The sequence below is a fragment of the Bidens hawaiensis genome, unplaced genomic scaffold (genome assembly GCF_021521415.1).
Source record: "Bidens hawaiensis isolate Kalapana, Puna unplaced genomic scaffold, B.hawaiensis_p1.1 tig00019639_1, whole genome shotgun sequence".
NCBI classification, from domain to species: domain Eukaryota; kingdom Viridiplantae; phylum Streptophyta; class Magnoliopsida; order Asterales; family Asteraceae; genus Bidens; species Bidens hawaiensis.
In genome coordinates this window covers 125,982-153,231 of record NW_027492978.1, presented here as the reverse complement: position 1 = coordinate 153,231, position 27,250 = coordinate 125,982, and the positions used below count along the sequence as shown (strand labels likewise).

Below are 27,250 nucleotides of genomic sequence, written 5' to 3'. Positions count from 1 at the left end.
ATAATATATATATATATATATATATATATATATATATATATATATATATTGCCCATGGTATTGCTATTGCACATGGGATATATACAATACAAATATTAAAGGTTCTTGAAACACTCATCGGGGATCGTGGCTCCATCTTGACCGTCGAAAAAGCAGATACATTTGGAGTAATGTAATGTCACAAGAAAGATTCAATTCCTTATTTCCTTTCACGCGTCCAAACTCATAATCACAACACAGGTAAACCAAATATTATTATTATTATTATTATTATTATCAAGAAAGAAAAAAATAAAATAACATAAACCATAAAAAACGTTACTACCCTCAATTCATGACTTATATTATTATTCTATTATATCAACAAACAAAATTAAAAGGTAATTAAAGATCTTGATTAAATTAATGCTTTATTAAGTTGTTGGACCAGTATACTATAGTATACCTTTGTTATTGTTATTGTTATTGTAAAAACATTTTTCAGTTTCTTTTTTATTTATTTTTTATTTTGTTCTCTAAAATTATAAAAAATCCAATCTAACCCCCCTCAAATTTTCAGTTTCCTACATATTATTATTATTATTATTATTATTATGTTCTTGATATCATCTACCATACCATAAATTAATTCATACCCAGGTATTATATTAAAAACAAGTTTTGTAAAGAGGGTTGGTTGTTGTGACTTTATGTGATGATAATAATTCATAGATATTATCTAGCTAGGGTTATATTATAATTATATTATAACTCTGGGGTCTATAACTATAACCCCTAAGTTAATTGATTGATTGATTGATGTTTACTGGGTAAATTTGGGGATCTGGGTTTGTTTCTGTTAGATCAGACTTATGTCTTTCTGATTTTAATTAACCATAAATTGATTGATGGTTTTGAGTGTCAGATTTTTAATTATTTATTTATCCATTTTTAGGGTTCTTGAAGTTTGCAAGTGTATTCAACATCTGGGATTGACCTGCATTTGGTCAAGAAACATTGACCTAATTTTTGAGGGTAATGTTTATTCATCTTTTTTGAACTTTCGGTTTCTTTGAAGTCGCGCATGCGTATATACATATCTTCGATCCGATCCGATGTAGCGAGATGAACAAAACTAGGGGTGCAAACCATCCTCGCCGCTTCGCGAGCTACTCGAGATCGGATCGATGAAAAGCTTGAAGCGAGCCGAGCCGCTCGCAAGCTACTCGAGATCGAATCGATAAAATGCTTGAAGCGAGCCGAGCTTGAGAGTTGAGTCTTGTATCAGAAGCTGGTTTAGTTATTGAGCCTGAGCTCGAGTCTTGTATAAGAAGCTCGTTTATGCTCGTCGAGCCTTAACACGCGTTGTGTATTTTTAAGTTTGACCTCTTTTTGGACTTCTATGTAATAATTTCACACCGGACAGCCGAGCTTGACCTGAGCTATGGCTTGTTTATGGTACTACACAAGCTAGAGCCGAGCTTAGGCTTGTTTAAGTTTTTTCTTTTTAGATATATAAAAATAATTAAAAATGTATATAAATTAATTTATAAATAATAAACGATCCGGGCTCGAGCCTGGTCACGTCCGGGCTCGGCTTGGCTCATTTGCACCCCTAAACAAAATGCATTATGAAACTCTAAATTATTTAAAACTTGTTGGACATTGCAGACAATTTATTCAGAATATCAGAGAATCTTGATTTTGTGAAGTTTGTATATACATGATGGGGACCAAATTCATCATGCATCATGTCAAAGAAGAGAGCATAGATATCCCTTCAATTCCACCCGGGTTAGAGTCATTTGCAGCCGTTCCTCTAAAACGGGTTGATGACATCACAAACGGGTCTAATTCTTCGGTTTCCACTAGTCCTGACCCACAACCACTCAAGAAAGAAGCCGAGGTTGAGCCCGGTAATAATGAAAAGATTAAACGGTCTGTTAGGCCCAGACCCGGGATAAACTATGGCTGGCTCGGTTGCAGTTCGGGAGACGAGTCTGACTCTGAACAGGTTAGTCTCATAATATTATCTTTTACCAAATCTTTATTTGTATCCTATTTATCTTTCTTGACTTACAGTTTACACTTCAGAATCACAAACTTCAAGCACTCAAATGTCTAAAGGGGTTATTCGTGGATGTGAAACGTGTCATAACTGCCAAAAGGTTGTTCAGTTTGTTACACTTTGTTATTTGAGGTTTGAATTATTATATTGTTTTATACTTTTGCTTTCAGGTTATTGCAAGATGGCGTCCAGAAGAAGCTCGGTTGCCTGATCTTCTAGACGCTCCTGTATTTTACCCGACCGAAGAGGTAATAAAAATCAACTGAAAACTCAATAATTTGATTATTAATTTGTGATTGACTTTAACTGGTTTACAGGAATTTGAAGATACATTAAAGTACATTTCAAGCATACGTGATAAAGCCGAAGCGTACGGGATTTGTCGTATTGTACCGCCTCCATCATGGAAACCACCGTGTGCCCTTAAGGATAATAATAGTATATGGGAAAATTCAACGTTTGCTACACGTGTCCAACGGGTTGATAAACTTCAAAAACGGGGGGCGTTGAGTCAAATGTTGAGATCTAATTTCCATAAGAAAGGGAAAAGGAGAAGAGACCAAAAGACCCACGGGTCAGAAACCGTAGCTCCGGTTGAACTGGTGGTTCGCGAACCTGATTTTGGGTTTGAACCCGGTCCAAGGTTCACGCTTAAAGAGTTTCACAAGTATGCAGATGATTTTAAGAATCAGTATTTTAGAAGAAATGATATGGTTACTGATGCGTCCGGTGACTCGGTTATGAAAGATCGGGAACCGTCTTTAGAAAATATAGAGGGTGAATATTGGCGTATGATAGAGAGACCCACTGAAGAAATTGAGGTATCTTGCTAATACTAGGCTTGTAAACAAACTAAGCTTGTTTGTGCTTGTTCGTTTAACTTAGCTGAACAAACAAATGAACACAAAGCAGTTGTACGAACAAATTATCTTGTTCATGTTCGTTTATTAAGAAGATGAATGCGTTTGTGTTCATTTATGTTTGTTCATTAATATTAAAACGATCGGTTCACGAACATACACGAACAAAAAAGCAATTTACTACAAATACAATAACAACACCGTGGTTTGTCTTGTGACAATGTAGGTGCTTTATGGTGCTGACCTGGAAACCGGTACATTTGGCAGCGGGTTTCCAAAAGAGGCTTACCAGGTGGCAGGTTCAGATACAAAGTACACTAAATCCGGTTGGAACTTAAATAACTTACCGAGGCTTCAGGGATCACTACTCACTTATGAAAGCAGTGATATATCGGGTGTTCTTGTCCCGTGGTTGTACATTGGCATGTGTTTTTCATCATTCTGTTGGGTGAGTAGATCTTGCTTCTATTATTCATTTAAATGCGTCACTAGATGTTACAATATATAATAATTATTATTTTTATTATTTTTTAAAAACAGCATGTTGAAGATCATCATTTATATTCAATGAATTATATGCATTTTGGTGCTCCAAAGATGTGGTACGGTGTACCCGGGAAAGATGCCATTAAATTAGAGGCTGCCATGAGAAAACATATACCCGATCTTTTTGCTGAACAACCCGACTTGCTTCACAAACTTGTGAGAAATATATCTATTTCGAAAATAAGAGATAAATATATAGTTCTAAATGAATACTAAGTGAACTTGTTTATTGTAATCTAGGTCACACAACTTTCACCATCGATACTTAAATCAGAAGGGGTCCCGGTTTATCGGTGTGTTCAGAATCCCGGGGAGTTTATTCTGACGTTTCCCCGAGCGTATCACTCAGGGTTCAATTGCGGGTTCAACTGTGCAGAGGCGGTAAATGTAGCACCCGTTGACTGGCTACCACACGGTCATAATGCCATTGAGCTTTATCGTGAACAGGCCCGAAAGACATCAATTCTCATGATAAATTGTTGCTTGGAGCCGCACGAGACGCTGTGAAAGCTCATTGGGAGCTTAATTTGCTTAGGAAACACACTCCCGATAACTTAAGATGGAAGGACGTTTGTGGGAAAGACGGGATACTAACACAAACACTTAAGGTAATAGAAAACGATAACAAGAATTTCAAATAATGTTTTGCTATCGCTTATTCAAAATTTGTGCAATTTGACAGGCGCGTGTGGAAATTGAGCGTGTGAGACGGGATTTTCTTTGTAATACAACGCAGGCGTTAAAGATGGAGGCGAGTTTTGATGAAACAAATGAAAGAGAATGCAGTGTTTGTTTCTTTGACTTGCACTTATCAGCAGCAGGGTGCCGACAGTGTTCACCCGACAAATATTCATGTTTAAATCATGCGAAGCAGTTTTGTTCTTGTGTTTGGGGTTCAAAGTTTTTTCTTCTTCGGCATGATATTAAAGATTTAGCTATTTTGGTTGAAGCATTAGAGGGAAAATTGAGTGCTATTTACAGATGGGCAAAGCTTGATCTTGGACTTTCGTTATCATCTTATGTATCTAAAGATAACAAACAACCGGGCTCAGTTTCTGAACCACCAACCGAAGAACAAAAGGGGCAAGAAACGGTTCATGATTTGTTGAAATCAAAGGAATCGTCGATTTCACATGAATCGTCACGTAAAGATGTTATTCTACTTAGTGATGACGAGGGTGATGACTCATCAAAACCGCTTAAACAAGTCATCAAAAGTGAAGTTCAAGTGAAAAATGATACGGATTCTTCTACCAAACCGCAAGATCTCATGGTTACAAAAGGGTCTAGTAGTGGAAGTTTGGAAGTACCCAAAAACGACGAGAAAGTTGTAATTATTGGATTGTATGCAAAATCCGGACAGGGGAACAACACACAAACCAACTCAGGGAAACAAAAAGGTCCTCAAAAAGGCCCTCGGATGGCAAAAGTGGTTAGAAGGATAAGCTGCAATGTTGAGCCGTTGGAATATGGTGTGGTCCAAGCGGGAAAGTTATGGTGTGACAATCGTGCCATTTACCCTAAAGGTACAATAGTTACCACATCAATTGTTGTATAATACCTGACGAGTGTGAGTTTGAATATTTTGTCTTGTTGCAGGTTTTAAGAGTCGGGTTAAGTATATTAACGTGTCAGATCTTACGGATTCGTGCTATTACCTTTCAGAAATCGTTGACGCGGGAAAGAATAGACCTCTGTTTATGGTAATTGAAAATCATCTCATATTTTAATCTATTAATAATTCAAAGTTAAAAGCATGTTTGTTTTCTTCCAGGTTTCGTTGGAGAAGGATCCGAGTGAAACGTTTATTCATTTCTCGCCAGTAAAATGTTGGGAAATGATTAGGGAGAGAGTTAATAGTGAGATATCAAAGAAACATAAGTTGAAAGTACCGAATCTTCCTCCTTTGCAGCCTCCCGGGAGTCTTGATGGCATGGAAATGTTTGGTTTTTCGTCACCATCCATCTTGCAGGTAAATCTTAAACCCTAACTTCATCAGCTCTGTATATCTAAACAAGACGGTATGATGTTGGTTTGGTAGGGTATCCTGTCAATGGATACGAATCGAGTATGCACGGATTACTGGGAATCGCGGCCTTTTCACTCTCAATCCCATAACAAAGAGGATAACATATTAAAGATTCAGGAGTCAAACACTAGATAAGGGTACATGCACCAATCAGCCGGTGTCCCGATGATTGAGTGCTATGTGCCTTATGTCCAAGGCTTGATGCAAAACTACTATCGAGCCGGGGGTCTCACCGGAAGCAGCCTCTCTATCCCTATGGGGTAGAGGTAAGGCTGCCTACATCTTACCCTCCTCAGACCCTACCATAGCTTTGCTATTGGTGGGATATACTGAGTACGATGATGATGATGATGATGATGAGTCAAACACTGCTTCGGATACCATCATTGCGGGCCTGTTTAAAAAGGCGAGTTTGGAGGAGTTAAATGCGTTTTTGAGTGTTTTGAATAATGAGGGCTCAACGAGCAGTCAACAAGAGGTAACAAAGCTTCTCAATGACGAGATTCTTAAACGACCCGGATGACTAAAGTTTCTAGTTTAACATTGTAAATACTTTCATCTCATTTTAGTTTCGGGTTTTTTGATCCAGTTTTAACGGTTCTTCACTCTAGGTGTTTTTGGTAGGGTTTAAAGTAGAGAGAAACCGGAAAAATTTTCCTTTTTGAAGATTAACATTCATTTAGTATGGGATAAGAGAAACCAAGATTCATTTTTTAGGTTTTATAATTGTTGTTAGATTGTTTTATTTTTGTATTTCTGTTTCATCTTTACTTTTATTAGTCTTATAAATATCTTTAATTCATTACAATAGACATACTGATGCAGGAGCATCCGATCCATTAAGTTGTCCGGTCCAATGCTTGTTTTAATTTATAAATAAGGTTGTTAGGTCTTTTGTTTAAGCAGCTGAATGATTTTAATAAAGAATTTGTAAGCTTTTAAGCTTGTTAACCGAATCATTCGGGTTGAATCGTTTGAATGAAATCATTGTTTTATTGAGCCATTTGATTGCTAGTCAAAACTGCTTCAGTTGGTATCAGAGCTTTTGTCGTCACCTTCATCCCACGCAACGGTGTTTGACTCGGTTTCCGCCTTACGCATCTCTTGTTGCAACTTGAGATCGCGGACACGTTGTGGGAGTCGTTTGATCTCCTCAAGATCGTGGACTCGTTGTCAGAGTCGTTTGATCTTTTCAACATCCCATGGGTCATGACAAACTCCATTGTTGCCTCGGGCGGCAAATCTACGAGTAGGTAGTCGATCTTCTCCACGGGCACGTGAAACACCAATGTTCTTTTTGATCCCTCGGTCGGCGACTCTTCGAATTAGAAAACACTCGCCTTCACGTAGAGCCATTTGAACAACCAAAAGCTTTGATACCAACTGATGCAGTTTCGGAAGCGATCAATGGCTCAAGAGACTCATGATAATCAAAGACGATAAAATCGAACCGAAGTTCCAAGAACAATGTTATTTATGTTAAAACTCAATCAACAACTAAATAAACAGTAAACTTGATAGCTCTATCTATACTAAATAAAAAAATAAAATAAAATAGGAAATTCAAATTCAAATAAATAATAAAAGATTTGATCTTCATATCTCTTCCCGCATCACATCCTTTAATAACTTTTTTATTCAGTCACAACAAAAATAATAGGTCGTGCTAAGCCTATATGTCCTAGAAAACCTGCTACTGTAGCACTGTAAGACTATATGTTATGAAGATAGGTTAGTCTATAAAAAGTGAGACCACACTAGCATGTAGGCGGTGGGGCATTAACTAATCTATATATTATTTGGTAACATGAGTTTTGGTCGTGTAATTACTATTTATTGTTACAACATGAGCAGCCCAAGTTACAAACTAGTCATGCAGCTTTTGTTGTTTCTCTCCATGGTATGTTTAACAATTTAAACACCAACATAAACGCATAAGCTTCCTAGCATCCAATCTTTATGCAAAGTGTCAAAAGAGTACAATGTAACAAATTTTTCACCGGTGGTCATCAAAGCATAAATTCCCATCTACCGCACTATGATATCTTTATAAAGTTTATAAATATCATTTTTGTTTTAGTTTTATTCACCAAAATTATTTGAAGCTATAATAAATACTAGTTTGTCAAATCACACTAAAAAGTCGAACAATAAAAATTTTATTTATTTATTTATTATTAATTATTAATTGTGTGCTCTAAAGTTCATGTTAAATGCATTTGAATGAATTCCCACTTGTGGCCTGGTGGTATGTGACATGAGAATTTGATCCCCGGTTATATCATTTTTGGTGGATTATGTTGATGAATGATTTGAACTCAGCCTTGCGAGGTTGTCAGTTCGAATCACGAGTCCATCCTGTTTTAGTCCAACATGTGTTACACTAGAGAGTTATGCCTCTTGTGGTGGCACAACGGCTGTCATGTGGTAGCCGACGATATGGTTTCCTAGGGAAATGGCAAGCCAAACTCTGAAGCCAGCGCAGGTCCGGTTAAGACAACATAGTCTAGCCGGATTAGGTCAACGAGGCTCTCAAAATATTAAAATTACGGTGGCCTAACACACAATAAAGCCGTCGTTATAAAACACACACAAATATATATAATAATAAAGTTACTTTGAAAAGCTTTATACATAAAAAAAATATTAAAATATATAAATATAGATAAAATTAATTATAACAATGTGATATTAAAAAAATACAAGTAACCAGCCAAACAAGTCGTGAAAGACACATTGAAGGCTAACATGTCGTGAAAGGCGCGTTTGACGGTTAAACAGGTCGTGAAAGACGCATTGACCCAAAAAAGTCTTGAAAAACACGTTGAGATCAAACATATCGTCAAAACCAAACGTGGTTATTGAGAATCATTCATTTTGTTTAGAGTTTTTTTTATAAAAAGGTTATATAACAAACTAAAATTAGAATCTTTCATATATTAGTTTTTTACAATAAAAACAATACAGAAACCCTACAAACATCTTTTCTTCACCGTAACTCACAACTACTACTACCGCCGCCGCAGCCGTCGTCTCCGATTGACCACGGCACTTTCTCCGATTGACCACCACTTCCGTCGACTCCACTGACAAAATAACATCTTTACAGGTAATTTCATTTCTAGGGTTTGCAATACAATATTTCAAAGTAATCATTATCACTACTTTCTCTACAACAATGAACTTAAATTGAGCTCATTTAATAATCCTATACACGAATTAACTTTTAATAATTTTACAATTTCAATTGACACAGTGCAGAAATGGCGGGTGAAAGACGAGTAATAACCCTAGGTGGAAAAGGCTTCTCATTATCTTCGTCTTCGGTATTCGAACTCGCTACTGCTTCGCCTCCTCCGGTTCTCCAACTAGATCTTTCCGCTCTTTCGAGTCGAAAACCGGACCCGAAGTTGTCTCCAATTAAGATTCAATTATCAGTACCTGAGTTACTAACTCCTGAGGAAGTTAGGGCTTCTATTGTTTTACTATTGTACAAGCTATTGCTCGGTGGACCGTCATTGGCCACGACTGCTTCTCAGTTATTGGATGTTGTAAATAGTGAATCGGGAACGGGAACGATTGACCTTGACTTTGACCGGAAAGAGGATGCTGAGTTGATAAGACAATGCTGGCCGGATACTGTTCTTTATGCGATAACTGCTTTGTTGGATTACGCTGCCACGGCGTTGAGTACTGTTGCTGATGCGGTTGCGGCTTTGTCTTGTGAGGCTTTGAAAGCGGATACATCAACGTTTAATTTGTTTGCGGACTCGGGTGATGGTTTTTCTGACAAGGATAGAGCTTCGGTTGCTAGTGATTTCAAGGTCTTGCTTAATGGATCGAAAATGAAAAGTGATTTGAAGTTTGACGAGGTGTTTGATATTCCCGAAGTTCACGGTCGGTTGAGGTCTTTATGCAAGTCGGTCCACTCGTCAACTCGGGTGGAGCTGAATTCTGCTCCCTTGGTACGTAGAGCTGCAGGCAAAAACTTGACCACGCTTTTGTCGTCATTTGCTTCTGCTCTTCAAGATCTTGGTGAGAGTAGTTGGCTCAGAGCAAAACATGTTGAAGGTTTTAAGAAAGACGGCAAATTTCCTAGTTTGGTTGATGAATTCATTGTTGGATGCCCGGATATTGATAATTTGAATTCATCCGCTGCATCTTTTCAAACATTCAAAACAGGAAAAGAGTACATACGGGCTGTGCATGAAGTTTATAGCTTATTTGAGGCTGTGAGAAAGATTCTTTCTTGGGAAGCAACAGTTTCTTTCATCTCGCTTGAGGGTGGTGAGGTGACACAGTCGCAGAATAATACTAATGGAGGAAGTGTGGTACCCGAGAAGAAAAAGGACAAGAAAAAGAAGGTTATGGGAAAAGGCACTACTGTGTTGATGCAGTTTTTTGCAGCAAGTATTGTAAATGATAGTTCATCGTTCACACAGAAAGTTGCGCAGGGGTTTCTTTCATTGTTGGACGTGAAATCTTCTGGATTTGAAACTCTATTGCAGAAAGTTAAAGATGCTGTTGAAAGCAATGAAAGCAGACGGCTTCCCAAGATTCCCAAGGTAACATCTTTGGTTGTTTTATTGTATGAATGTAAATAATTTGTATTATAATGCATCTTTGTGGTATTACAGGGGACTCGTGATTTTGCGAAAGAACAAATGGCTATAAGAGAAAAAGCATTCTCAATCATTGCCAATGTTTTTAAGAGGCACGGTGCCATGGCACTGGACACCCCTGTATTTGAATTAAGAGAAACTTTAACAGGAAAATATGGGGAAGACTCAAAGTTGATTTATGATCTGGCGGACCAGGTGACATATCTGTAAATAAGTATTTTAATTTATGTTGCTGTACTATGTTTGCTTATGTGATATTCTCTTTTTAGGGTGGTGAGCTTTGTTCCCTGCGGTATGACTTAACAGTTCCATTTGCTAGATATGTTGCTATGAATGGTATTACATCGTTCAGACGGTACCAGATTGCAAAAGTGTATAGAAGGGATAACCCATCTAAAGGAAGATACCGTGAGTTTTATCAATGTGATTTTGACATTGCTGGTGATGACAGTAGCGGGGCAGACTTTGAGGTGGTTAAAATTTTGACTGAGTTACTGGATGAGTTAAACATCGGTAAATATGAGGTAAGTTTTCTGTAGAGACTACACATATGCAATTCAACACTTAGGATTCTTGTAAAACAAATCTCATTCCATCTTGATGCTTACGTGTTGTGTTATACATTTTTTTCATCTGTTTTTACCAATTAAATATTCTACTTTTGCCTGCAGATAAAGTTGAACCATCGGAAGTTACTGGATGGAATGCTGGAAATATGTGGCGTGCCGGCCCCCAAATTTCGAACCGTTTGTTCTAGTATAGACAAACTAGACAAGCAAACATTTGAGCAAATTAAAAACGAATTGGTAGGTAAACTAAATTGTTTAAATACTATTCCATTGAATTAAGTCTGCAAGCATAGTATCCAAGATGAATAAATGGTACAACATTCTTTTTTGTTATTAGATTGTAGAGAAGGGATTAAACGTTGAAACAGTGGAGAAAATTGGTAAATATGTGACAAAAAGAGGTCACCCTTTGGGACTATTATCAGAACTTAAAAAAGAAGGAAGTGAATTTGTGGCAAACAATTCGTCAGGTCAAGCGTTGAATGATTTAGATAAGTTATTCCAAGCTTTGGACAATGCAAGATGTGTGGACAAAGTAGTTCTTGATTTGAGTTTAGCAAGAGGCCTTGATTATTACACTGGTGTCATATATGAAGCTGTTTTCAAAGGGTCTACACAGGTATTTTTGACTTTATTTAACGAGTTCTATTTCTTTATTTTTGACTTTATTATTATGTTTATTATGCTTCCCAGGTTGGTTCAATTGCTGCTGGTGGACGTTATGACAATCTTATTGAAATGTTTTGTAAAAAACACGTCGCTGCAATCGGTGTTAGTCTGGGAATAGAACGTGTGTTTGCAATAATGGAAGAAAACCAAAAGGAAGGGAACCAGGTAAAACAAATAAAAAACATGGGTCAGCCATAAATTAATCTGTGTATTGTGTCGGATGTCGTTTTAAAAGCATGTTTGTCTGGTTTTATAGGTTAGAGCCAGTGAGACACAAGTTTTAGTTAGCATATTGGGGGATGATTTATCTTTAGCAGCTAAACTGGTGAGCATGTGTTGGGATGCAAATCTGAAAGCGGAGTTCATGGTGAATAAAAGGTTGAACAAGCACTTTGACAAAGCCACAGAGTTTGGGATCCCATGGATGGTGATTGTAGGTGACAAAGAAATTAGAGAAGGAATTGTGAAGCTAAAAAATAAGGAGGCTAATGTTGAGAAAGAGATTCCTACAAGCAGTTTTGTTGATGAGCTTATCAGACTTATGAACAACTAGGTAAGCCATTAAGGACACTGTTTTATATTGGTTATTTTATATATTTGCTGAATGGTCCAACTTTTTTTGTATTGAACCATGTATTTAGTCACATGTTTCATTTGTTTTGAAAAGAAAGGATTATAATTTAAAGATATGAGTAAGATAGTGATTCTTATTTCAGTACCGTTTAAAAACTCATTGCGTGTTTTTGTTCGAAGGGTTTAAGTTGAGCTGTGTTAGTTTTTCAAAATTTTATTTTCATGAACACATACGCTAAATTGTGAATCCTGCAAGGGGCTAGTTTTCTACGTTCAACTTTGTTTGATCCATCTGTTAACGATGATAGGAAGTTAACAATTTGATCGTCTTCTGCATAAACCATTGTCGTCAAAGCTTTAACTCTCATTTACGTCAAAGCTGTGACTCATCTTATTATTGCAATCTAGAAAACTTTACCTATTTTTCATACCCTACCCAAAAAACAAACCATGTGAAAGTTGATTAATATAAAAACTGCTAATATCTTTATAAATTTATTACCAACTCCAGGATTTCTCTCTTTACAACTTGTTTCCTCTACTTATATTGTGAAGGTGTTATATACACCCAACTTAAACCTAAACTGGTACATGTTCACTTTAAATGACAAATGAGTATTTGATTCAAGACCATTTACCCATATCAAATATATGATTTCATTAACCAAATTTAGCTCATATCAGGATCAAAGATTTGGAGAATTTGGTTCTTGTATTAAGTTAGCTTACAATTAATCTTAGCATTAATGGTTCAATATTGAATGTTGACAATGGATTGTCTATAAAATGTATTTTGATCATATAGAAAACCTGTAAAGACATTTTGATTATATTTTGATAATTGAGTGCTAACAATGAATGTTCCATTAAAGAAATTGAATGCTATAAGAAAATGGATTTTTAATTGCAAATATTATAAAAAGAAATTTAAATAGAAAGTGAGGAGGTTAAACTTAAAAGTAACTTGCTTTTAATGCAATGAGTAATAAATTTTTTATTTTAAGAAAAATATAATTAATAGGTAAATATAAAAGGGTAAAATGGATAAATATGAAAATTTAAAGTTAAGAAGACATTATAGGTTTAGGTTGGGTATATACCATATTTTAAAAGTTTTTATATAAAAATCTACCATAAAGTTGGTATTTAATTGTTGTTATCATGGCATACAAGGTTTCTATGTGTAATATTAAACTTTATATAACCCTTATTATATCTTTTTTTTATAAACTATCATCAAACCTTGTATAACCTTTTTTTAAAAAACTTTTTTTATACACAATAAATATACAATTACCCCTTGGTTAATGCCAGTATATGTATACTTGGTAATCTTTATTGACGAGTTATATTATTAGTCGGTCTAAGCTTCAACGGTATAAATAACCAATAACGATATTAAAGTTAAAACAATAGACAACACGGTTTTAAAAACAAATTTAACAGGAAACTAATTTCAACACAAATTCAAATGATAAAATCACATTTACAGATGAAAGTGTAAATGATCTTCAGCGCTTGGATTCGCCTCAATTCAACTGCCACCATTTTCATCTGTCACTCCAGTCATAGCTTGCTGCAACCAAAGGCCAACCAGTCAACATAAAGAACCAAAAAAATAGCTTATTTAGTGACATATTGTACCTTTATGCATGACAATGTGTACTGCACATCACTTGCAGATACTTGGTGGTGAATAACAATTCTAACCCTGCACCATATTTTCTTGACTTTATTTACATTATACTTAACAACTGTAACTAGCAAGATAATAGATTGATACACACCTGGATGAGCTATCTGGCATCAAAAGTATTCCATGTTCCTCCATGATTTTACCCAACTTCAGCGCGGTAATATGGGACCCTTTTAATATTTCAAAATAAACCTGACCATGATCCAATATTGTTAAAATGTAATCATGAAGTTACACTTATCATATTATTCATATTACTATATGAGCAAGTTGACTGCTTACAATATTTGTCTCCACTGCAGCTATATCCACACTCAGACCCTTGATTTTGTTTAGCCCTTCTGCAAAAACAAGATGCATACTCAACATTGTTAATATGCAACCCGTCACTACGAAAAAAAAAATGTTATTCTTTACCGGCTAAAGTCTTGGCATTTTTGTGATCAATCTCAAGCTTTTGAACATTTTCTTGTAAGGCAACAAGAGCAGCAGCACATAAGATGCCAACCTGTCTCATTCCGCCACCTAATGTTTTCCTCAAAATCCTTGCCTATAGAAACAGAGTTTGATATTTGTAATTATAATGACATAATTGATAATTAACCAAAAGTTAAAAACTAATGTTTCAAGATACCCTGGCAATGAAGGCTTTTGTCCCAACAATAACACTTCCTACTGGTGCACCGAGCCCTTTCGACAAACATACCTGCAGACGCTTAATAAGTGAATCTGTATTCATCTTATTACAAAAAGTAAAGCAGCCCTACCGAAACTGAATCAGCAGCTTGTACAAGCCGATCAACAGGCACTTTGAGAGCCTGAAATAAATACAATAAAGATAAGTTTCTTTTCCTAAAAACTCAAAAAAGACGAGTGTAACATATGAAAAACTCACAGCAGCCGCATTAAAGATACGAGCCCCATCGATATGAAGCTTCAAACCATGTTTTTTCGCAAGCTCCCCAACCCGGTCCGTGTACTCTACAGAAAGACATCGCCCACCGGTGCTGCATTCATTAACTAATCTCTGTTAGACATTTCATCAAACAACATGTGAACTAGGGGTGTGCAGGAAACCGAAAAAAACAAACCAAAAGAAAAATAGACGGTTTGGTTTTATGTTTTTGTAAAAATCTAACTTACAGTTCGGTTTTGGTTTTCCATGAAATAAAAATCTAAAAAAACCGAACCAAACCGAATTTATAGATATTCAGTTTTTATTTTAAGTAATTTATAAGAATTTAATAGATATGTAAACACATTTTGCCCCAAATGTATAATAACCGATTAGTTATTTGGGGTCAAAATTTTTCGGCACAAAGTTTAAATCTCAAGTAATAAAACCAGAAACCAAACGGTTCTAAAAATTCAAAAACCGAATTTCGGTTTCCAGTTTGGTTTCAGCCCAAACCGAACCGTTCACACCCCTAACCCATAAGCATCAACAAAACAAACTCAAAACTCATACTTAGCATGCGAATTCTCAAGACAAATAAGTCTAGTTTTCGGGTAACAAATCTCAAAATTCGGGTTCCGAATGGCAGCCTCAATCAACTCAACATCCATAGTCCCATCATCATTATTCCTTATCGTCCGAGGATGAACACCGCCAATCGTCGAAATCCCACCATTCTCATAAATATGAATATGAGAATTATCACCAAGGATCACTTCACTGCCTCTAACTTCACAATGAACAAGTACACTTATTAAGTTGCCCATGGTCCCAGAAGGAACAAATAGTGCAGCCTCTTTGCCCGTTATCCGGGCCATTTCGGTCTCTAGTTGTCTAGCAGTCGGGTCGTGGATTAACACGTCGTCGTCCACCTCCGCTTTCGCCATTGCTAGCCTCATTGTTTCGGTTGGTTTCGTTACGGTATCGGACCGGAGATCTATTGTTCTTGTCACCATGGCAGAAAATATATCTACAAAATTTAATTATTTGATCAAACTGAATCAAAGAAAATAAACTTACAACAGATAGAATCCAAAATATGGTTAAGTAGAATTACGTCAGATGGATACTAAAAGATATAAAGGTGAATAGATGGCTCACAAATTAAATGGAGACATATATGAATATATATATATATATATATATATATATATATGTACACCCAGTGCATGCAGAGCTGCAATTAGCACCTTTTTGTGGAACTTTTTATTATATTTTAGGGTAAGTTACTATTTTGGTCCATGTGGTTTGATATATTTAATCATTTCAGCCGGAAAAAGAAATCTTTTGACATTTTAATCTCGAATTTTTTTTAAACCATTTTAGCTCCTAACAGTAACTTTGTTAATTCTAGAGGTATTTAAGTCATTTTGCACGTAAGGATTTGTGGTTACATAAAAAACGCCTAAAAATTTTTTTAAAAAAGAAAAAAAGCATAACTCAATAAATAAATAAAAAAAGAAAAAAATTAAAAAAACCAAAATGTTTCCCCCGACATTCCTGTTCCGAAAAAAAAAACCCGACGAATAGACACAATTCCGAGAGAAAAAGACAATGCCGAAAATGAACAAACAACACAATGATAAATAAAAAAGACACAACATATCGCAATATATAACACGATGCGAACAAAATATAACACAATATCAAGAAAAAAAGACACAATGTAAAGAAAAATAGATACAATCAATGACGAAAATAAACACAACACACAATTATAAACAAAATTCTTTTTCACTCAGCAGTGTGTCTTTTTCAAGTTTTTTTAAAGAATAAGGAAGACGGTGAAAACATTTTTGTGTTTTTACATATTTCGTTTTTATATTAAAATTTGAGTTGTGATTTATTTATTAATTTTTCATTATTTTTTTGAGAGGTTTTTTTTTGTCTACAAATTCTACTCGTTTTCTCATTTTTGTTCCTCTTTATTGAATAACTTGACACTCCAAACTATTATATAGGGTTACTAATTTGTAATTTATGCAAATAGTGTTTGTGTAAAATAACTCAAATACATGTAGACTTAGTACAGTTAATGTTGGAAGCTGAAATGGTTAAAAAATTCAAATATTTTTGGGCTGAAACGGTAAGGTGGCCAAACCACATGAGCTAAAATAGTAATTTTTATATTTAATTGAACAATGGGTATGATGGTCTTTTTAAAATATTAGTTTACGTGAATCATGTAGAATAGAAGTGAATAAATATATACTATTTTTATATACATCATTTTTAGAAAATGAACTGATTAGTAAAAGATGTAAATTAAACGTAACGAACTACTAACCTAAAAGAGAAATTTTAAAACTTGATCGTTACTAAAATTGTATATTTTGCTGTCTTATTAAATGCCATGATTTAAATTTAAAAATAAATAAATAAATAAATTTATAAAAGTGATAAAGATGCGTGGGCCAACTTCCACCTATGGATGAATCACCCAAGCTCATCTTTTGGACCTATGATCAACAAATGGGTGATGATCATATCTTCCTTTTGATATAAATCTTTAGGCTTTGGAAAGTTGCTTCGGCTAAAGTTCAAATGTCTGGTTTCAGTTCTATCAACATTAATATTAATATTATAAGTAAAGATACAAACTCAAAGTTGGAATATTTATAGGAATATTATCTACACATTCATCTAATATATGAATCATTCATCATTGTAATGTTTTAACAAATTCAAAGTTGCAGTGTTTTTAAAATTCAAAGTTGCAATGTTTTAAAACGTATGAATTGTCAATCCACATTGCATGGTCAATTAAAAACATTATTTAAAAAGTTATATAGCAAGACCCATATTAAACTAAACTAGTAGATTTCATATAAAAAAAGCTAAATATTATAAATATTTGAGACTAAAGAACTGTTTGGAAATTATTTTTGACTCATATTTGAAATAAAAAGAAGAAGAAGAATAAGAAAGAAATGCATCAAAGACCAATTATTTTTAGATTTCACTTTTGCTCTTTCATGAATTTATAGATTCCACGATTACAATTTCGAGTAACAAAATCCCTTTGAGCTGCTCAAAAAATAAAACAAAATTCTTTTGAAGCTTATTTTCTTTTTTGAAAAAAAGTTGTAAAAACAGGTTCCACTATTTATATTTCATGACTCATGATGTAGGTTATAAAGTAGTCAAGTAGAATTCGCCTAAAGTGAAGCTCGGCTTGTTTCAAATTTTATTTTGAAGACTCGTTTATTATTTACCATTTATTTATGTATATTATATTATATATATTACAATTGTGGGGTAGGTGGTGCAACAGAGTTGTACATTATGTATGAAGCTTTGTACATTAGAAAATAAACAATGGCTTCTCACTCCTTCAATACGTGTTCTCAAACCTACATTGTGGTCACTCTCTTTAACGCATGACACCACCGTCCTTTGGCTCCAAGCCACCTCTACTAGAATTATTTGGTCTAGCATAATCATCTTGGTCAAGCAACATTTATAAAAGGTACTAGTTTTCATACACCATTGGAGATAAAGATAAAAAAAACCGTTTACTTTTATGTATAGTACAATTTACATAAAAAGAGGGTGTATGAAAACTAATTCCCTTATAAAAACTTGAATAAACGGTGGCCCTTAAAGGACATTAACCTCCTAAATTAGATACTTAATTAAAGTGGTTAACTATTTTGTAAATCCACTCTATGGGTTGAGTTATAATAAGAAGATTAGTTTTCTTAGGAGGGATAGGAAATAATCTTGTCCATTCATTTAATAATTGAATGGTTGAGATTAGATTAAAGAGATCATCAAGTGTAAAACAAGGGTAAGGGCATAATAGGGATAACACATTTGTTGACTTTCTCTCTTCACATGCAAGGCACATGTCAAATACCCCCATCATTTTAAAACGCCCATGACTTTTTTATACGACATTTTTTTTTCAAAACAATTTCACCATAAAAACGAGTGTTTTTTTTATCTTTTATATGAGTACCATATTGCTTTATAAAAATAAAAAAAAAAATTCGTGGGTTTTTACAATGTGTGTTTTATCATAACTATGTTTTACAAAATTGTGTTATAGAATTGTGTTTTATTTTTTCATAGTGTTTTTTGCATTGTGTTTTTTACATTGTGTTATTTAATTGTCTTTTCATTGTGTTTTTGTCATTGTGATTTTATTTTCATAGTGTTTTTTCCATTGTGTTTTTTACATTGTGTCTTTTTCATTGTGTTTTATTTTCCGGCGAAATTTCCGAAGACTTTTCCGGCAAGGTGGTGGCGGTGGGTGGCGGTGGGCGATGGTAGTTGTAGGAGATGAGTGAAAATTTAAGTGGGTTTTAACTAAGTGTGTTTTAATTAAGTGGGTTGTTAGAAATTAAATTAAGTGGGTTTCAATATTAAAGTAGTAGACTAAAATACCCTCCTTCCTAGCCTTCTTAGGAAAACCAAACTTCTTATTTGATCCTTTCTCTCCATTCTATTATTAGATGAAAAAAGAAACAAATTTCGCAAATAAATAAATAAAAATAAAAATTACATAATGAAAGGAATCACATTTACCTTTGTTGTAACTTGTATGAGCAAACCTAGTTCACATGGGCACACTGATTAATCATACATTCATACACACCACTCTGCAATAACAAACAAACAGATCAAAGGAACCCTACAATGTTTTTGACAAATTCTCAACCCAAAATGGCCTATTTTAACATTTATTGAATAATATTTTTTTATAGTCAAATATGTATAAGACTATAAATTATAAGTTGAACTAACCTCTCTGCAGCGGACACTTGGAGTCTGGCCTTGCATACTCGAGCCCTTCAATGATCAAAACTGAAGTCGGCTGGCTTTATCATATTTCTATGAGGAGTTCGTATTAGTCTTTTGTTTATCAGTTCTTCAACTTCTTTGAAACACTGCAACATGCATGATAAGAATCTTGGAATACCAGAAGTAAAATGAAGATGAACAAGTTGCTTGACTTTAAATTAATATAATCAGCCATCTTTGAAGCTGCCATTGTTAACTCACAGAACATCTAGTCACATCCTATACAAGCATTTCTTGTATCAAATATATCAGCCTAGTAGATCATCTTATGTTTGGCATCGTCCAATCACATCCTATAGCAATATCAGCATCCCCATAATACGAACCGTGCATACTGTCGTGAGTACTATCCTGGTTTACAGGAGAACATTCAGCAGCAGGTTTCCAAACAGCAGCAAGTTCACACCAGAGTTATTCTTTTTGAATAGAATTGTCAATGATGTAAAGCAAATCATCTAAATAGATCGAACAATGAAAAAGAAATATCATTGTTAAATATTTAAATTTTATACAAGCACAGCTGCTGTAGCAGGCTCATAGGTATGGGTGGCAATTGTGACCCAATTTTCAGAAAATGGGTTGAATCATATTGTTCAAAGGAGTCATTTTATTTGTGAAACAACTCACTTTAACACGATTCCATTTGGTAAACCAATTACCAACCCAACCAAATTGATTAATTTTTCAGAACGTCCCGGATTGACCCAATTTATTTTGCTTAGAACGGGTTCTCACCAATGCTACTCACGTCACAATGTTCTCACACCCTTTTCCCTCCCATACCTAACACTCATGCATAAAGTAAACAGAGAAACTGGATTTATGAGCCAAAATATTTTCATTTGAATCAGATCAATCTTGTAAAATGAATACGGTATTAGACTTCGCAAATGACAACCTCAAAATTTTGAAAAAAAAAATCTATAAATTATTATTAGCATATAGTTGAATCATTACAGTACCTCAGTAAGATGTTGCAACAACTAACATAATCAACTGTGTCAAAATCAACTGGAACTTGAATCCACCAGACTATACCCTGCCGCCTTTTTAATATTATGCTTCTCCATTAAACTTCTCATTTCTGTTGCATCATCCCATTGTCCAATATCAACATACATATTATGTAACAACACATATGCAGTCGAGCTTTCAGGTTCAAGACGTATTAATGCTTCGGCTGCAACCCGAGCTAACTTAATATTATTATGCACTTTACAAGCACCCAATAACGCACCCCACACTGCCTTATCGGGTTCAATTGGCATAGCTTGAATCACATCCATAGCCTCATCAAGTTGTCCAGCCCGACCCATAATATCCACAAGTATGGCATAATGTTCAACCCTAGGTTCAATACCACAATCATTAACCATAGATTTAAAATGCATACGCCCTTCGTCCGCTAAGCCTTTGTTTGCACACGCGTTTAAAACAGATATAAATGTCATATACGTTGGCTTGACTAATTTCTCCTTCATCACACCAAAAAGTTCCAAGGCCTTATTTGCATATCCATGAGATGCATATCCACCAATCATAGCATTCCATGAAATAACATCTTTACGAGATTTCATCTCCTCAAAGATAGCCCTAGCCTCTGTTATAGCTCCACACCGCGCATACATGGTAATAAGTGAGTTATTTAATGGTACATCCGGATCAACAATCTTTATGACCTGTTGATGTATTTGTATACCGAGTTTGATATCAACAATTTCACTACAAGCACTCAGAATTGAAGACAAAGTGTGTCTGTCTGGTTTCTCTCCTTCTAACTGCATCTTGATGAATAACTCTATTGCTGTTTTATACTGCTTATTTTTCTCGCAAGCAGCTATCATGGAATTCCAAGAAACCCGGTTTCTTTCAGGCATTTTCTCAAAAAATTCTCGAGCTTTTTTCACTTTACCCATCTGGGCATACCCCGAAATCATTGAATTCCATGTATATACATCCGGGGTTGGCATTTTATTAAACAACTTAAAAGCTTCTTCCATGTCAGACACTTCAATGTAACCATTTATCATTGTATTCCATGTACACGTGTCCCGTTCCATCATCTCATCAAATAAAACTCTGGCAGATAAAACATCTTTTGCTTTCACATAGCACATGATCATAGAATTCCACGACACCACGTTTCTTTTAAACCTCACGGGTCTGTTGCAATCTTTCCGATACGGTATTTGATCAAAAAGACGTCTGGCGTCTTCTACCCTTCCTCTTTGACCGTACCCAGCGATCAAAGTATTATACGCATGAACCATATCTACTCTATCATCATTCTCACATAAAGTTTCAAGCAAAATCTTTCCGGCTTTATCCAACTCTCCATTACGAATAAGACCGGACACAAGCGCACTAACCGACGCAGGATCCCGCTCCGGCATTTTCTTAAAAAACCAAACCGCTTTCCCCAAATCACCATTCTGTAAAAACCCGGTAACCATCGCATTCCAAGTAACAACATTCTTAACCGGTGCCTGATCAAATAACCTCAAAGCTTCATCCATCCGTCCATTCTTCGCGTACCCGCTAATAAACGTGTTCCAGGAAACAATATCTCGACACGGCATTGTATCAAACAAGAGTTTTCCTTCTTCTGTACACCCGCAACCGACATACCCCGAAATCATAGTGTTCCAAGACACGGTATCTCTTTCAGGCATTTCATCGAACAGTTGGCGTGCATTTGCTAAATCTTTCCGTCTTACATACCCACTTAGCATTGAGTTCCAGGTTATTGTGTTTCTGTGTTTGGAGTTGTCAAACAGCATTCTTGCGTCATCCAGTTTACTGTTTCTAATCAAGTGTGTGATTTTGTTATTCAGTATGCGGATGTTGGAGGTGATTTGGGGGTTAAGTTTTGAATAAGGTCTGGTGTAAATGTAAATGTGCAGGTGGGGTAGTAGAATTGTGCGAAAATTGCACATTAATCTGCTCCATTGGATCATGACTTGGAAACTGAATCACCATCAAGTTGGACTTTCTTTTATATATAAAAGTTGTTTTTTTAAGAAAGACATACTTTTATGTCTTTAAGCTGCAGCACAACTCAAATTTGGATAGCCTTTTTTGCAGCTCTGGTTAGATTATAGATTACGCCCTGCTTGAGGTGCGCGCATATTATGTATATATGTGTAAACCCTCGGGTGGGCAAAAGTGAAATTGCACTAATATTGACGTTATTTTACTAATCTCGTGAAAATAACGTTAAAAGTGGCGGAAGGTTAATCAGGCATCATGTGGTGGCGTTGATAGCCGAAAGACGAGGGTACATGCACCAATCAGCTGGTATCCCGATGATTGAGTGCTATGTGCTTTATGTCCAAGGCTTGATGCAAAACTACTATCGAGCCGGGGGTCTCACCGGAAGCAGCCTCTCTATCCCTATGGGGTAGAGGTAAGGCTGTGTACATCTTACCCTCCTCAGACCCTAACATAGCTTTGTTATTGGTGGGATATACTGAGTACGATGATGATGATGATGGTTAGATTATAGATTATGTTATTTTAGCCAAGTTCACGATGGTTTTAGAGTTTGACTTGGACGTTTATCTGAGAAACTACTTGACGGTCGTTGTGCTGTCACAAGAGTGTAACTCTCTGACATAACACACGTCGGGATAAAAACTCGGGTGAGCCCGGGATTTGAACCGGCAACTTTGCAAAAGGCCTAACTCAAACCATTCATTGACATAATCCACCAAAAATAACACAAGTGAAAATCGAACTTGAGTTTTAAAGAAAAAAACAAAAGGGGCGTTTTATCACCAAATGCCTTCACACCGCAACGATGTGGGTGTTTTCAACTTATTTTTGGCTTACACGTTTTTGTGGTGACGTGTGAAGAGAGAAAAGGTTTAAACGAAATATGTATTATGCTATTTTACCGACCTATTTTCAATACTTTTTCAGGATCCATTATGTATAATGTTTTCTAAGAGACATCTTTAACGGATCTTCACTTTACCATCTTTATTAGCTACTCTAGTTCTCGAGAAAAGTTTACCTTTGAAATTGACTGATTTACCATACTTTAGACGTATCATTGACTCATCACCAATACGTGGTTGTTCTTCCAAAACACTTATTAGTTGGGAGCATAAGAAGTTGATTTATGTGTAGGATTGGCCCAACCCTTTTGGAGGCCTGGAACGAAATGAGAAATTAGGTCTTTTTCGAATTTTATTGTTACAAATCAAAACAACTAATTACGCATATGTTTGTCTTTCAAATAACTTAAGGTTCATTTATATCATTTAGTATTTTTTATTATTTTTTTGTCTATCTTTGGTTTAAACTAGAGGCATGTCCAAGTGGGATTTTAAAGCTCTAGCTTTAGTTTACTCTCCCTAAAACCGACCTTGTATGTAACTTACTTAGTCATTATGTTTAGGTCAATGAACACATCTAATAATTGATTCGAGAATATTTGTAAATGAATTATCCTTTGAACTTTTGGCTAACATCATTTTGTTTGATGATTAATGATAATTAGTAAATCTATTTAATAAATTTTATATTCCGGTTATTCGGTTCCATGTCTAGCACTGTCGGTTTTACTCGAACCGAACCGAGAACCGTTTAATGCAAGCACTGAGTACCGAGAATTGTAAGGTAACACACGTTAGCGGTTCTGAGGCATCGGTTCGATTCTGGCGATTCCGAACCGTTTCTTACTTAACTCCTGGTTTTTCTTCTTCTTCTTGTTGTTGTTATTATTATTATTGTGATTATAGGATTTAGGCATAAATGGATTTAAAAGAATAAATTAATTAAAAAGTGACTAAATAGACCAAAATACTCCCTGACTTAACGTTAAAAACTGATGGAGTTAGCGAGTTGTATATAATTGGCAAGAAACAGGAATCCGAATCCTCGATGATCTAGTTAAAAAAAACATTCTAAATGAAGGTCGCTTAAATGACCAAACCTCAGGATGATTTTGACACTTTATTCAATATCGGGGGTAAATATAGCTGGACAAGGCTTTGACGATAAACCCTAATCCATCACACCCCACTTTGACTTCCCTGCCGCTGGTAATCCTCACAGGTAGAAAATTTGTGTATCTCATGTTCTCTTTATGTGGTAGTTAATATCTTTACCTAAACGAACATGGTCAAATAATGTTACTATTTTTCTTTCAGTTTTGATTTTCGTTTTGTAGGTGGAGGAGTGATGGATCGGATTTCGCAGCTTCCTGGAAATACTATTGATCACATACTCTCGTTTCTTGATACTCCGGGAGAGCTTGTTCGAATGAGCGTGCTGTCTAAGACCTGGTCTCACCTAACGGCTTCTTTCAGGATTCTAGATTTCGATATCGATGAGTTTAGATCCCGAAAAAGCTTTTTTAAGTATGTCGAGGATACCACGTCTAGATTTTGCCGTCATAACTCCACTGCAAGCAGCCTCTATCTCGTTACAACTGTCGAAAAACATGCAGAATTAGATATCGTTAACAGCTGCATTGAATCACTTCTTAAGAATGGCGTGGAGAAGTTGCTGGTTGATATTACTTACATGACAAATCTCCCAAAGTACCTTAACTCGTTGTGAACTGCCTTCTCACTTTATGCTTGAAGCTCTCAAGTTTAAGTCTTTGATTTTTTTGGAACTATGGTACGTTCATATAGACGATGAAGTGATCAAATATCTCACAACTAGTTGCCCTTTTCTACGGACATTTTTTATTATCAAGTGTAATGGTTTCAACAACTTTCGTGTTTACGGGCATCAAAATTGAATATGTTCGGATTGACTATGACACTCTAGTTGAGAGAATAGATATTGAAATGTCAAATTTATCTAGACTTGTAGTAGTGGATTGTAATGAAATAGGGGAACCGCGAATGAACGTGGCTTCATGCAAGAAACTAAAAACAGTGACTTACTATGGGCATCTTTTACCAAACACGAATGGTTTACCAACTTCTTACCCAACTTCCCGTTTGTTGAAGATTTTAGTTTGTTTCCTTCATGTGTAAGCAACAACATGAAGTTGTCAAGTCATTCTTTGAGGAGATTGATAGTACACTCATATTGTGATTTGGAAGATATTGAGCTCAATACCCCCAACTTAGATTTATTTGTTTACACTGGTTGTCTCTATTATTTGTTTATGGAAAGGCATTTAACCCATTTAAAAGCATCTATGGAATGTGATCTCGATGACTATGTAAGTGCGCTTTGGTTCCACAAGTTGAGGCGGTTCTTGGGCAAGAAAAATGGATTTAAAGTTATGAACTTGTATATTAACACCACTGAGGTTGAGGCTCGTTTCCTTGATCAAATCATTCATGTATAATTTTGTTGTGAAAAGTTATATAAAATAATCAGGTTTCGGGTGTGGTTAGAGCTTGTTTTAGTTTGAAAGCGTATTATCTTTTTCTATGGTTCAACAGTCTCAATTTACATATACTGATTTTAACACCGAGTTACAATCAAGCAAAGTTGTATTCCAATTGTCTTGCAGAAATTCACAGAGTTAGAGGAACTAAAGGAAATTAAGTTGCCACCTTATGAACTCGAGCATGTTGAGCTACAACTAGGCTACCGTCGCCATGATCATATAGCTTTTGTGGATGCTGTACTCTGGTGTTGCCGTCCCCGATCTCTAACTTTAATATCATCCTCTCGTTTAACTGATTTTGGACAACAAAGTGATCTTGTCACGGTAAAAGTTATATTTAACAAAGATTATATGTTATTTTCACTTTCATTGCACTTCAACATAGTTTAGAATTTGGTCTACCCTGCAATTAAGTATATCTACCATTTTTTTTCATGTTTGTTTATTTCTTCAGTTTACATACAAGAAGCTACTTCAACAGGAAGATGAAGGCCATACCAATATTAAGATCGTGTCTTCTTTGTCGTCTTCTTCATTGTTGATGGAATTACCTCACAAAGGAAAAGTAGTTAGCTTCATAAAGGAAGAAGGTACACCTTTTTATTAGGTTAAGTTTATAGACACATGTATAACACGTTCTTTTTGTCCCTTGTTATATCGAAACAGTTCTCCAAGAAGCAGCAGACAATCAAAGGTTTGCGGGTTTGAAGATCTTCTGATGCGTTGGATTTAAGAATCTGTCTGTTAAGATGAGGTATGAAAGTTATGAGAAAAGATTAGACTTTTAACAAATTGCAGTTTCTGTTTTATAAATATTATGATGTAGGTATGGTTTTGAATTATGACAATCATGTATAGACAATATATATATATATATATATTGGTGGCTTTTGCTCCGTTACTCATTGTTCGATTTATTTGGCGTTCGGCCTTATTTGATGGTTTTTGAATCATGACAATGATATCTTGCAACTTCGGTTTATATCAGTTTCCTGTATATTTATATGTTAATAATACCCTTTCAATTTGGTTTAAATGACTGCTGACTTTTACCTTTGGATAAAAAAAAAGAGAAAATTACTATTTTAGTCCATGTGTTTTTTAAGCGGAGTCACTTTTATTTCCTGAACAAAAACTTTAACTGTTTTACTCTCCGAGGTTTTTAATCGCAGTCACTTTTAGTCCCTCCATCAATTTCACGTTATCTTTTCCATTCGAAGATGCTTGCATTTACAATTTTGCCCCTGCTTGATTTTTTGCAATTTTTTTGTTCAGGCATGTTTGTTCATGCACGCCTAAAAGAAGTAAAAAGTTCTAATATTTTCATGCATGTCTAAAAGACGTAAAAAGTTATATTGATAAAGGAGATTTTATAAAAATATTATAACTTTTTACGTCTTTTAGACATGTATGAACAAAAAAAAATTGCAAAAAACTTAATCATGGGCAAAATTGTAAATGCAAGCATATTTGGATGGAAAAGATAACGTGAAATTGACGGAGGGACTAAAAGTGAC

The 27,250-nt window shown here is 35.3% G+C and overlaps 2 protein-coding genes and 2 pseudogenes across 4 annotated transcripts; 2 read left to right on the top strand and 2 right to left on the bottom strand.

Moving 5' to 3' along the window:
- The first annotated feature begins 783 nt into the window (after positions 1–783).
- On the top strand, positions 784–6,151 carry LOC143558743 (putative lysine-specific demethylase JMJ16; annotated as a pseudogene). The gene is made up of 13 exons (XR_013139793.1): positions 784–1,014; positions 1,651–1,997; positions 2,074–2,147; positions 2,218–2,295; positions 2,365–2,868; positions 3,134–3,355; positions 3,448–3,609; positions 3,694–4,061; positions 4,136–4,979; positions 5,053–5,156; positions 5,228–5,425; positions 5,495–5,635; positions 5,844–6,151. The product of XR_013139793.1 is annotated as a putative lysine-specific demethylase JMJ16 (transcript).
- Positions 6,152–8,570: 2,419 nt separating this feature from the next.
- LOC143558742 (histidine--tRNA ligase, cytoplasmic-like) lies at positions 8,571–12,022 on the top strand. Of its 2 annotated transcripts, none has more exons than XM_077047517.1 (8): positions 8,571–8,591; positions 8,739–10,047; positions 10,120–10,299; positions 10,374–10,628; positions 10,776–10,910; positions 11,011–11,292; positions 11,367–11,507; positions 11,599–12,022. In XM_077047517.1, exons 2-8 carry the CDS (start codon positions 8,746–8,748, stop codon positions 11,893–11,895), a joined length of 2,592 nt encoding a protein of 863 aa, XP_076903632.1. In that variant the 5' UTR covers positions 8,571–8,591; positions 8,739–8,745; the 3' UTR covers positions 11,896–12,022. The 2 variants fall into 2 exon arrangements, with proteins under 2 accessions (XP_076903632.1, XP_076903633.1); XM_077047518.1 differs by having other exon boundaries at positions 8,573–8,591; positions 8,744–10,047.
- Positions 12,023–13,353: 1,331 nt separating this feature from the next.
- Positions 13,354–15,549, bottom strand: LOC143558728 (low-specificity L-threonine aldolase 1-like). Its single transcript, XM_077047507.1, has 9 exons — positions 15,080–15,549; positions 14,507–14,618; positions 14,379–14,429; positions 14,246–14,317; positions 14,029–14,161; positions 13,894–13,952; positions 13,703–13,803; positions 13,560–13,626; positions 13,354–13,491 (listed from the first exon to the last, which is right to left on the bottom strand). The coding sequence occupies exons 1-9, from the start codon at positions 15,520–15,522 to the stop codon at positions 13,450–13,452; spliced, it is 1,080 nt and encodes a 359-aa protein (XP_076903622.1). The 5' UTR covers positions 15,523–15,549; the 3' UTR covers positions 13,354–13,449.
- Positions 15,550–20,204: 4,655 nt separating this feature from the next.
- LOC143558727 (pentatricopeptide repeat-containing protein At1g62260, mitochondrial pseudogene) lies at positions 20,205–22,375 on the bottom strand (annotated as a pseudogene).
- Positions 22,376–27,250: the final 4,875 nt, after the last annotated feature.

Coding starts and splice junctions, on each gene's coding strand:
- LOC143558742 (XM_077047517.1), top strand. CDS start 8,746: ATGGCGGGTGAAAGACGAGTAATAACCCTAGGTGGAAAAGGCTTCTCA. Junction 10,629..10,775: donor TAAACATCGGTAAATATGAG/GTAAGTTTTCTG, acceptor TTTTGCCTGCAG/ATAAAGTTGAACCATCGGAA. Junction 11,508..11,598: donor ACCAAAAGGAAGGGAACCAG/GTAAAACAAATA, acceptor CTGGTTTTATAG/GTTAGAGCCAGTGAGACACA.
- LOC143558728 (XM_077047507.1), bottom strand. CDS start 15,522: ATGGTGACAAGAACAATAGATCTCCGGTCCGATACCGTAACGAAACCA. Junction 14,162..14,245: donor CAAAAGCCTTCATTGCCAGG/GTATCTTGAAAC, acceptor CTGTTTCTATAG/GCAAGGATTTTGAGGAAAAC. Junction 13,804..13,893: donor CTGCAGTGGAGACAAATATT/GTAAGCAGTCAA, acceptor GATCATGGTCAG/GTTTATTTTGAAATATTAAA.